The sequence below is a fragment of the Onychostoma macrolepis genome, chromosome 09, assembly GCF_012432095.1.
Source record: "Onychostoma macrolepis isolate SWU-2019 chromosome 09, ASM1243209v1, whole genome shotgun sequence".
Taxonomy (NCBI): Eukaryota; Metazoa; Chordata; class Actinopteri; order Cypriniformes; family Cyprinidae; genus Onychostoma; species Onychostoma macrolepis.
In genome coordinates, this window is record NC_081163.1 from 28,410,715 (window position 1) to 28,422,249 (window position 11,535).

At 35.6% G+C, this 11,535-nt stretch overlaps 2 protein-coding genes across 4 annotated transcripts; one reads left to right on the forward strand and one right to left on the reverse strand.

The window, feature by feature from the left end:
• Positions 1-331: 331 nt before the first annotated feature.
• si:dkey-11f4.14 (uncharacterized) lies at positions 332-7,292 on the forward strand. 3 transcript variants are annotated; one of them, XM_058788147.1, is made up of 8 exons: positions 332-485; positions 876-1,166; positions 1,817-2,062; positions 2,174-2,278; positions 2,487-2,549; positions 4,718-4,837; positions 5,469-5,597; positions 6,537-7,292. In XM_058788147.1, exons 1-7 carry the CDS (start codon positions 428-430, stop codon positions 5,564-5,566), a joined length of 981 nt encoding a protein of 326 aa, XP_058644130.1. In that variant the 5' UTR covers positions 332-427; the 3' UTR covers positions 5,567-5,597; positions 6,537-7,292. The 3 variants fall into 3 exon arrangements, with proteins under 3 accessions (XP_058644130.1, XP_058644131.1, XP_058644132.1); XM_058788148.1 differs by having other exon boundaries at positions 4,718-4,825; XM_058788149.1 differs by lacking the exon at positions 4,718-4,837.
• Positions 6,810-11,331, reverse strand: bzw1b (basic leucine zipper and W2 domains 1b). Its single transcript, XM_058788146.1, has 12 exons — positions 11,182-11,331; positions 10,650-10,724; positions 10,060-10,236; positions 9,873-9,967; positions 9,685-9,750; positions 9,451-9,586; positions 9,252-9,361; positions 8,975-9,145; positions 8,737-8,883; positions 8,407-8,545; positions 8,188-8,310; positions 6,810-8,110 (listed from the first exon to the last, which is right to left on the reverse strand). The coding sequence occupies exons 2-12, from the start codon at positions 10,711-10,713 to the stop codon at positions 8,082-8,084; spliced, it is 1,257 nt and encodes a 418-aa protein (XP_058644129.1). The 5' UTR covers positions 10,714-10,724; positions 11,182-11,331; the 3' UTR covers positions 6,810-8,081.
• Positions 11,332-11,535: the final 204 nt, after the last annotated feature.

Genomic DNA, 11,535 nt, shown 5'->3' on the forward strand with positions numbered 1-11,535 from the left:
TCATAATGTAATAAGTGACAACAACTGTCAGTGGGGACCATCAGCTGTTTGGTTACACATATTCTCCAAAATATCTTCTTATGTGTTCAACAGAACAAATAAACTCATACAGGTTAGGAACAATTTAAGGTTAAGTAATAACAGAATTTTCATTTTTGAGTGAGCTATCCCTTTAACAGCTGGGGTGGAGCTTAGTGTGACTGAATAAACAGATGAATGACATACCTTTTCCATTAAGGAGGTTCAGGTGTGGCAACTTACAATAATGCAGTCAGATCCCATTCATGTTTTAACTACAGTTTCAGACTGATACAAATGCATAAAAGCCACTCACTGCTAAAGTCTCACTACAGATTCCCTGAGGGTGGGTGGATGGGCGGACCGGTTTTACCTGGAACAGCTGAAACAAATACAAAAGTGAAAGAAAATGAAAACGCTCGGGGAAGTATTTAATCTTTTTGTCTGCGTAATATTATCAAGATTCAGTAAGTAATGTTGTTTATAATTGACCATAGTTTTTTTGCATCATATTTTAAATGATATTGAAAGTTTAGTTCTTTTCAATAATCTGTTCAAATCGTTAAGGGTTGAGTGCTTCCTCAATCGCTTCAGAACATGTCCAGGTTAAGCAAACAATGAATTATACTGTATCCACAAATCAATTTCTTTGCTGAAGTATCCTAATGTTAAAGACAATGTTGAAGTAGCAGCCAAAATTTTATTTAGGACTAGGAAACAAGCTAATACACTATTGCATTGAGGTTATCATTTTCACTGTAAAAATCTTGTGTTGTTAACTTTTAGAGGTTTTAGATGAGTATGCTTTAGATTTTTAATCTTGCACCATATTCTTTCATTTTATAAATGTTATACAGATGCTGTAACTTCTATCATCCATGTTGAGAATGGGAAGAGTGTGACTTTAAATCCAAATATACAAGGAAATCCTGAAGACATTTTGTGGACATTCAATGGAAACAAGGTGGCTGAACATGATTTGAAAGAATTTCAAGACTATGGTCAATTCATAGGAAGATCAGAGATTCAAATCATTACTGGGCAGCTCATTGTTCTTCGCATGACCAGCCAGGACAGTGGTATTTATAAGTCTGTAATACAGATCGATGGAAAGCTGCAAAATTCTGAAAATGAAGTTCAAGTTATTGGTAAGTGACTTTTTGCAATTGAGAAAGAAAAAAGACACCAATATTGTTGGTTAGTACTGATTTAACGTTGGCCTGGATGGCATATCCACATAATCATGCTGCTCGCCATTAAAGCACAGCTGGTAAAGCTGGATAACCAAGAAAATCCTGCCAGTTAAGGACACCAGCATACAAAATACTGTACCAACTATGCTGGTTTTTAAAGAGCCTGAGATGCTGCCCTATTCTGTTGATGAATGTAATGAATCACATTGTGATGATATAAACAATAAAAGTATTTCTACACTTTCCAAGAAGTCACTTATTTAACCAAAGCAAAATAAGCAACAACAACAACAATAATGATACTAATAATGGTACTACTACTAATAATATCAAGACTTCTATGTATGACAAAATAATGCAACAATAATATCAAGCTGGAATTCTATGTATGACAAAAGAATGCAACAAAACATAATGGGTATTTTTGAGAATTTTACTCTAAATAAATATCATTAACCGTCTTAAACCCAGCAAATCTACTAGTTGGTATATGTTTCAAACATTTCAGCATCTTGTAGCCATGTGATTTAGCTTTGTTTAAAAAAAAAAAAATGTACTACTTACATAGAAACTACAAAATCCCGTATTCTCCATGTTCCCATCAGATGCTGTGCAGCAGCCTAATGTGACCTGTATACTGAACAATATTACAGAATCAAAAACACTATTCTGCTCAGTTTCATCTCAATTCCAAACAACCTTTGAATGGACTGGATCAAATTCAATACAACACTCTGGGCAAGAACTTCATATCAGCAAGGAGGAGAAGCCTGATTCAGTCTTTACTTGCACTGTGAAAAATGAAGTTAGCCAAAAGAGCACCAGTTTTGCCTTGAAAGACTGCCTCACAGGTCAACTTCATGCACATTACAATAACTGCTGGCTGAAGTACAGTGTTTATGATGAATCTGGGTTACGATTATTTATTGTTATGTTCTTGTAATTATATATTCCACAAACAGATGAGAATATCATTCTACCAGTTATTTTAGCCATCATCGGTGCTATCGCGCTTATCGTGGTGATCACAGTGGTCTTTTACTTCATTTGCCGAAGACAAAATAAGGGTAAGACATATAGGTGTTCATAACCTCAAAATATGTATATGATATGGCTTTCAGTTTCCCAGATGTGCAACAATAATGGCATAGTTTTGCCAATTAGATTAAAAAAAGATCTGGAGTTAAAAATTTGTCTTCATTTTGAGCTCTTTGATTTGCATTTTAATTGATGCTCTACAAATGTTATTCATGAATTATCTTCTGTGTCATTTAGCTAAAGATAGCACACAACAAAATTTGATAAACATGTGTGGATTCTCAGGGACAGAAGCACAAGGTAAGTTTAAAATCACAACTTTTCACTACTTTTGAATTTTGAATCTGAGTGTTGAGACCTGTGAAGCTCTGGTTGATATGCAGCATATATACCTACTTGTCTATTTAATGGCAGTGCAGTTACCATTTTTAAGCTTAAAAAAGGTGCAAAAGTGTCAAATAAACAAATCCCATATGATACAGTTGGTCCACATATATTTGGACACAGGCACAATTTTTATTATTTTAGCTGTTGACCAAAACATATTCAAGTTACAGTTATATAATGAATATGGGCTTAAAGTGCACACATTGATCTTTGATTTGATGGTATTCTCATCACAACTGGATTAAGGAATTACAGCTCTTCAATATATACATCCCGCCTTTTTCAAGGGACATAAGTAATGGAATGACAGTTGACTCAAAAGCCTTTTCATGGACAGATGTGGGCTATTCCTACGTTATTTCTACACCAATTAAGCAAAGTTCTGGAGTTGATTCTAAGTGTGCCATTTGCATTTGGAAGCTGTTGCTGTGAACACACATCATGCAGTCAAAGGAGCTTTCCATGCAAGCGAAACAGACAATTGTTAGGTTTCAAAATCAAAACAAATCCATCACAGAGATAGCAGGAACATGGCCGAATCAACAGTTTGGTACATTCTGAGATAAAAATAATGCACTGGTGAGCTCAGCAACATAAACAGGACTGGACGTCCACGGAGGACAACATAGGTGGATGATCAGAGAATCCTCTCCATGATAAAGAAAAACCCTTTCACAACATCCAGCCAAGACAAGAACACTCTCCAGGAGGTAGACGTGTCACTGTGAAAGTCTACAATCCAGAGAAGACTTCACCAGAGCAAATACAGAGGGTTCACCACAAGGTGCAAACAAGGCCAGATTAAACAAAAAACATATAAACAAGCAAGATCACTTCTGGAAAAGTGTTCTTTGGACGGCAAGAAATTAAGATCAACCTGTACCAGAATGATGGGAAGAAAAAAGTAAGGAGAAGGCTTGGAACAGCTCATGATCCAAAGCACACAACATCATCTGTGAAACATGGTGGAGCAGTGTGATGGCATGAGCTGCATGGTTTCCAGTGGCACTGGGTCGCTGGTGTTTAATGATGATGTGACAAAGGACAGCAGTAGCCGGAAGAATTCTGAAGTGTATAGGGATATACTCTCTGCCCAGATTCAGTCAAATGGAGCAAAGTTGATTCGGCGCGTCATAGTACAAATGGACGATGACCCAAAACATACAGCAAAAGCAACCCAGGAGAAGGTAAAAAAGTGGAATATTCTGCAATGGCCAAGTCAATCTCCTGATCTCAACCCAATTGAGCATGCATTTCACTTACTGAAGACAAAACTAAAGGCAGAAAGACCCACACACAAACAACAACTGAAATCAGCAGCATTAAAGACCTGGCAAAGCAGCACAAAGGTGAAAACGCAGTCTCTGGTGAGGTCCGTGAGTTCCAGACTTAAGGCAGACAAAGGATTCTCAACAAAATAATAAAAATGAACATTTTATTTATGATCATATTTATTTGTCCAATTACATTTGAGCCCCTGAAAATTGGGGGAGTGTGTATAAAAATGGTTGTAATTCCTAAGCTTTGTATGTTATATTTTTTAGTGTTTATATATTTATATATTTTATATGTGTTATTTTATATTTTATATGTTATATTTTTAATATTTTACTATATTTATAGTTTTTATATTTTGAATTAAAGCTTAAAGTCTGCTCTTCAATTTCATCTTGATTGTTTCATTTTTATTCTATCCAGGTGGCATACAGAGCCAAAATTATGAAACTTGTGTCAGTGTCCAGATATTTATGGACCTATCTGTATGTGCCATTATAATGTTCTGACAGAGTTTGGCCCATATGTACAAATCAAAAATAATAACGGAATGCAAATCCTGAGGTTAAAGTCTCTGTTTGCCTCTGGTTGTCTGGTGATAGTCAGAATGACAGTCCCTGTGTACAAAATAACTAATTAGAACCTCAATTAATTCTGTTATTCATAATAAATAGAGATAATAAAATCTATATTTAATTCTTTGGCATTTACCAGGCAACCAAAGGGGAACTGTCTGTGTCTTTGCATGTATAATCCATGAAGTGGGTCTTATTTCATTTTGTTCCTTTATTTTATCATTTCTACAGGTGAAGATGTTAATCAGGCTCTCAGAAACAATCATGATTCAGAGTACAATGCAGAACAGGATACAAATGAAGATGGAGATGAGTCTGAAAACAATGAAGAAACAATGGGTGATTATAAATGTATGAAGTACAAAACTGTAAACAAGAGCGTGTAGTTTTGGATTAAAAAATATCTCTGTGGTTGATCAGTCTGGAACTATAAATATACATGAGATGCACAAGGGCTGTCAAACAAAACTGTTACCAACTGGACCTGTGTGAAATATTTGCCCCTGTATTTAGGCCTACTAATTCCTACATCTATGAAACTGCATTCACAATGGGGTTCAGCTGGACTACACAAACAGACCTGATTACTGCCAGCCCTGTTCAATTAAATCAACACATAAATAAAATTTTATCTACAGGTGAAGTAGAAATAACGAAGGAATTGCCCATATCTGTCCATGAAAAGGCTTTTGAGTCAACTGTCATTCCATTACTTATGTCCCTTGAAAAAGGCGGGATGTACATATTGAAGAGCTGTAATTCCTTAATCCAGTTGTGATGAGAATACCATCAAATTAAAGATCAGTGTAACACCCAAATAAAATGTTATCTACAGCATAAATTTGATTAAAGTTGATTAAACATTTTATGCAGTAACACACATTTTGCAGGCATCCAAGGACAACTGTCTGTTTCTTTGCATGTTTTAACCATGAACTAGGCATCATTTCATATCATGTTCTTTTATTTTTCATTTTTAAAGATGCAGATGTTAACCAGACCCTCAAAAACAAGCATGTTGCAGAGAACTATAAAGAACAGGACATACATGAAGAAGGAGCTGAGTCTGAGAAAAATTAAGAAGAAGAATGGATGGATGATAATGAATCTGGTAAGTGCAAAGCTGTAAGCAACATGCAGGCTTGGATTAAAAAATTACCCATATGGTTGATCAGATGGGAACTTTAAACAAAATACACATGATTTGCACAAGGGATGTAGATCATCATCAGCTATAACAGAAAGATAAATAAATACTTATAGATTTCAGACACATCTACAATGGCAGTTAATTCCTTAAAAAAATTAACTAAATAATAATATAATTTATTATTATATATTATATAATAATAAATTATATAATATATAATTTATTATATATTATAATAAATTATTATATAATTTATTATATATATATATAATACACACACACACACACACACACACACACACACACTGGGTCTACTTACAGTGCTGTGAAAAAAGCTTGCTCCAATCATGATTTCTTCTGTTTTGTGTGATTCTCATACTAAATTGCATCAGAAATAAAAATGAATAAATAAATAAAAATCTAAAATTTATTAAGTACAAAACTGTAAGCAAATGTGCAGATGGGATTCAAAAATATATTTGATCAGTATGGTTGATCGCTTCAGCCACAGCACTGTGAAAGACTGATCTCCAGTTATCAGAAGTGCTGGTTCCTGTTATTGCTTTTAAAACCAGTTTTTAAGTTTAAAGGGCAATTAGTTTTTCACATGGGTCACTAAGCAATACTGTACATGTTTATTTAGGATAGGGGTAAATACTTGTTACATACATATTTTTACAGCACTGACTTTTTTTCATTTTGCTTTTAGCTTTTCACTGACCCTTAAAATAGAGTGCTGCAGCCATGGCAGTGTGAGAATAGAGTGGGAAATGGGGTGAAGCACATTCAGATATTTGTATTTTTGAGAAACCGCATGCCTTGACAGGAACAAATTTGTGAAACTCAGCAGAATGAACTGCAGCCATTGTTTTGTGACCAAACTACTTTTTTGTGTTCTAGGCCAAGACCTTCACAGTTATGAAGAGAATAATCAGGAAATTAGCAAAGCCCAAGACCTCACTGGACCCACACAAGACAGGAATAGCAACGAGTAACAAGTTAAATGACAAGCACTGAACAGCAGGGACTCAGAAATAACTATAACACTTTGCAATAAGGTTAATTTGTTAATATTAATGCATAAAGTAACATGATCTAGCAATGAATAATATATTTTTACAGCATTTATTAACCCTCAAGCATCTTTTGGGACTTTTTATATATATATATATATATATATATATATATATATAGTTTCCTTAATCTGAACGATTAAAAACCTTGACTACTTTTCCTAAGTTTGTCATCTAAACATACACCCAAAGAAAATATTAGAGAAATATTTATTAGAAATAAGTAACTCTGTCTCCTATTTGTCATTTCCTTATAGCATGGTCAGATTTGTCTGTAAGCATACTTTGGCATCTTTGTATAATCTCACCCAACACAAACACCAACACAGTTTTTTTTAATGTATATATATATTTTAATAATTCTACAATTTTAACTTTTGATAAAATCTAAAACCTAAGAAGTTAAGTTTGTTACAACAATGGTTTATAGATTTCAGCATATGCAGGCATTAAGTACTACAGCCATATAGAGGCTATTCATATTTTTATACTATCATTGGTATGTGAGGTTTTGGCTGTCTGAACTTACTTGAATTTGTTTACATTTTTTTTACTGAAAAAAAAAAAAACACAATTACAGAAATTGATGGTTTTTAATTTTACAGATGACACACACAAAGGCATCACACTTGAGACCTTCGTGCCCAAATTGGTCCATAAAGGACAAATTAAGTGCTGCTATATAAATGCTTGAGGGTTAACCTATGTTAATGTCCATTCATTTCCATTCAAGGTTAACAGATACAACATTTCTATAAGTAAATTCTGTACTTACTAAGATTAATAAATGCTGCATAAGTATTGTTCCTGTTAACTTGTAGTTTCCTGATGTTTAATGAAACCTTATTGTAAAGTGTTAGCAAAATAACATTTGAATCATGCAGTGCTTATGGCTTTCGAGATGTTGTATGCCAATTTATCTCAATTAAACTCCTTATTTTATCATGACAGACATATAAACCACAACATTCAGACAACCAGTGTGTCACAAGAAATAACACATCAAAAATTAAAGAACTCCTGAAGATGGACTAGCAACAATATCTTTATTTTTATAAAAGTAAAGACAAAACATTAAATCACACTGGCGGCACTGTACTTAAACACCCAGAACAATTTCATTAACATCTTAAAAAGGTCTTAGACAAGAGTTCCATAGATGTGAGAACAAGTCATTCTTCCTTGATATTGACTGCAATTGCAACCTTAAAAAAAAGTAACAATTCTTTCTAAAAAAAAAAAAAAAAAATTAAAAACAGTCATGTTAATTAAGCACTAAAGTGATCTAGACCAGGCGACTTGGTTACAAGAGAACCATCTACAGTCCGAACTATTGTTTCTCATTCCAGAATGAAGCAACCTGGCTTCAGTCTCAGTCCGTTTCTTCCTCAGACTCCGATTCTGAAACAAGAGTGTATTTTTTTTTAAATAGGTGAATGACAAAGAAATAATCATGTTTAATTATAACTGATACTCACCCTCTTCAGCATTTTTCAGCCACTCCACAAACTTCTTCATCTGCTCCAGGAAGACACTCTTTCCTTTGGCTAGGTGAGCTTCAGTATACCACTTAAGAACAGCCTCTTCACTCAAAACATCCACTAAAGGAAGAGTTTAAAGTATTAGAAAAGGTTTAGGGACCATCCTAATTAAACCTCTCTAGAATCACCACAGATTCAGCATTTGAGAAATGCTACCTTTATAGAGCAGCAAAACAATCTTCTGGAAGGCTTTCATGAAGTGGATGTTGTCGTAACAGTACTCTTGAACTCTCAGCAGCAGAGTGAGCTCAGACATGCCCTGTGTGGTGAAGGCCTTCAGAAGGGGGCTATGTTGCTGAGAAAGAGAAACAGGACCAAAAGTCAGGAATTAAGTAGGTCATAATACCAACAAGGCCATTGGCTGATTTAAACAATGAAAATGCAAATTTGGTTGTCAGTGATCAAAACAAGGTTAAGGCATGTTAATCTGTTAAACCCATTGGAGTCTAAAAGATATGGTTACTTTCTTCCATGCTTAACGCTTACCTTCAACTGTTTAATGGCTTGTTCAGCGACCAGTTCCTCTTTCTTATTCCATTCCACTAAGCTCATGACACTGGTCCACATGATACCAGTCATCATCTGCTCAGAGATGCCACTCTTCTTCATTTCTTCCTTGCCATACACAATGATCTACACGACAAAGCAGAGATTGACAATAGCTCGGTCTTGAATCACAATGTAACTTGTCAATTCTGAAACAAGTAGAAGGGTCTTCACATACCTCTTTAAAAGAAACCCCTTGAGACATCTGCTCTTGTAGCTCTTTCTGAAGCTCCTTGCGAGCTCCTAACGACTGCTGGTTGCGTGCAAAATCAGAGAGCTCCTTAAGCCCAGCGTCAGTGAAGTATTTTGAGAAGTGGTCATGGCTTCGCTTGTTCACTGGAAACAGCTCCTGCAACAGAAGAGAATGATGGGCTATGAGTAGAGGTTAACCATAATAGAATAGGCAGCGTTAAATTGCACAGGTTCACTCATGCCATCAATGAATTAAGACTCACCATCAACCTGTTGTCCATGCCAACCTTACGCAGACTGGCAGCCACAGAGTTAATGTCCTTCTCATTGATCCACGTTTTAAACAGCTTCACAGCAAAGGCCGGAGACACACCTATTTAAAGTAACACCACATTTAGTATAAAAAAAAAAAAAAAAAAGAAATCAGAAAAAAAGCCTAGCATGGCCAAGTGTCAGACATACCGTCTTTGACCAAGTTGTCATTAAAGAGGCTGCTAAGGATTGAAGCTGATAGGCTCCCATTAGCCAGTAAAATGCCAGTGAGCATGGCAAGCTTGTTGCGCTCAGACTCAGTGAACCCTTTTAAAAACAGGAGCAGCTGGGAGGAAAAAAAATAAAGGTTTAAGTCACAATCTTGGGTCTTTGATTTTAACTCAAGTTAAAGTGTTATAGGCCGAGATTTGAGTTCCAAATTACCTTTTTAATCTCCTCTTCAAAACCTTTCTCCAGGTACTTGTAACGCCGGATTAACTTGTTAAAAACCTAAAAAGCAGGCAAGATTAAGAGTTAACTTGATAATGCTGATTTTTAGACCCCATTTTATCTTAGAGAGACCCTGTTCTGGAAGCACATTGCTAATAGACCTACTAAGAGACTTTAGATACCTGAGCATATGCTTTCATGGTCTTAAAATCTTCTGGTGCTGTGAAGAGACAGAAGTTAGTCAGAGTCATGTCGTCGGATAAGGCACCTCCCGGAGCTAAAGGGAACAAAGACAAATGGAAAAGCTCTAGTTAAACTACGCTTCACAACCGAAACAAAAGGAGCTCCAAGAACCCAACACCCTCTTACCCAGCATTCCACCAGCCACCAAGATATCAAACAGGGTTTCTGCATAGCGACGATAATTGAGCTTGGCTCCAGAGGAATCTAGGAACTTGGCAAGAGCCTCTAAATCAGTGCCAGTTTGATTTAATCCTTGTACAATGCTCTCCTGAAACTGTGTAGGGTCAAATCTCTCCTTTTCATCTGTTCAAAAACAAGGAGGCAAAAGAAGTTGAGATGTAGTGTCCAGTAGAGTGCCTGGGCTACGTGTCACAAGGCCTAGACCTCAGTAACTATACGGTTTAGAGTTAAGGCCAAAAGAACATTCACTAGCTCACTAACAATTTCAAACATCTACTTCATTAGGACAGCAGAATTATATTCACCAAAGTATTCTGGAATTTTGTAATGCTGCCAGATATTACATATACACACACAAACAATTCAGCAAAGTAGTAACTACATAGTGAAATGGTGTTTTCAGAACCTTTTCGAGGGCATTTCTTAAGTAATGGTTCAGGGCAAGCTAGCACATGTGGCACGTCAATGGCTGTTAAATTCAACTTCCACTAAAGTATGCGTGACAACTTGCCCCGGTCCCCTTAAAAATAACTAACCTCTCTTTCGAGTCTTAAAACGCTGGCCTGTTAGCGTTGGCTTCTGCTGCTTTTGATTACTCATAAAAAGACGCCCTAAAAAAGGAAACAGATAACGTTAGGGCAATTCACATGGGTACAAGAACTCGACGCACTTGAAAAAGACAGGAAAAGTTAATCTCAACAGGAAAAAACGCGTCTATGATAGTCTTAACAACTGAAAACTGAGAGAGAGAGAGAGAGAGAGAGAGAGAGAGAGAGAGAACGCACACAAAAGAAAGAAATAAACACCACTGAGTTTTTGATGTTCTTTTACGTTTAACAATGTTTTAGGACTTCATAAACCCTCTCAGCGTTTGACGCTGTTCAGTAACATATTTCAGAAAGTATAGGTTACTCACTACCACTCATTACTAAACATAAAATACGTTGTAAAATTCTACTTTAAAAAAAAATCTCAAGAAGTTTTAAGCATAACTCCCTCAATTACATTAAAGAAGGTATAAAATAATCTCACGTTAAACATTTTACAAGAAGACAAAACAACGCTTACCGAAATATATGAATAAACGCAACTGGTTTCAAGGAGTAGATCAACCAAATATAATCACTAGCACAGCACACTTCACCCCACAAACTGATATTGCACAAACTCAGCACGAGGTTGATAAAGCTTCAAAAAGGCTGGACTAGTACAACTGCAGAGGGGGGGATCAGTGACGACGAATGCGGGAAAAAGGTATAAAAGGTATAAAAGTGGCTCTGTTTTATTATAGTTTTATTAATTTTGTTTTTAATAGTACTTGAATATAAACATGCAGTTAAAAAAAAAAAGCACTTTTAATAATTAGAAAAATGTTACGTTAGGTCTAAATTGGTTCCCCCTCTGTATAGTGGCCAAATATAA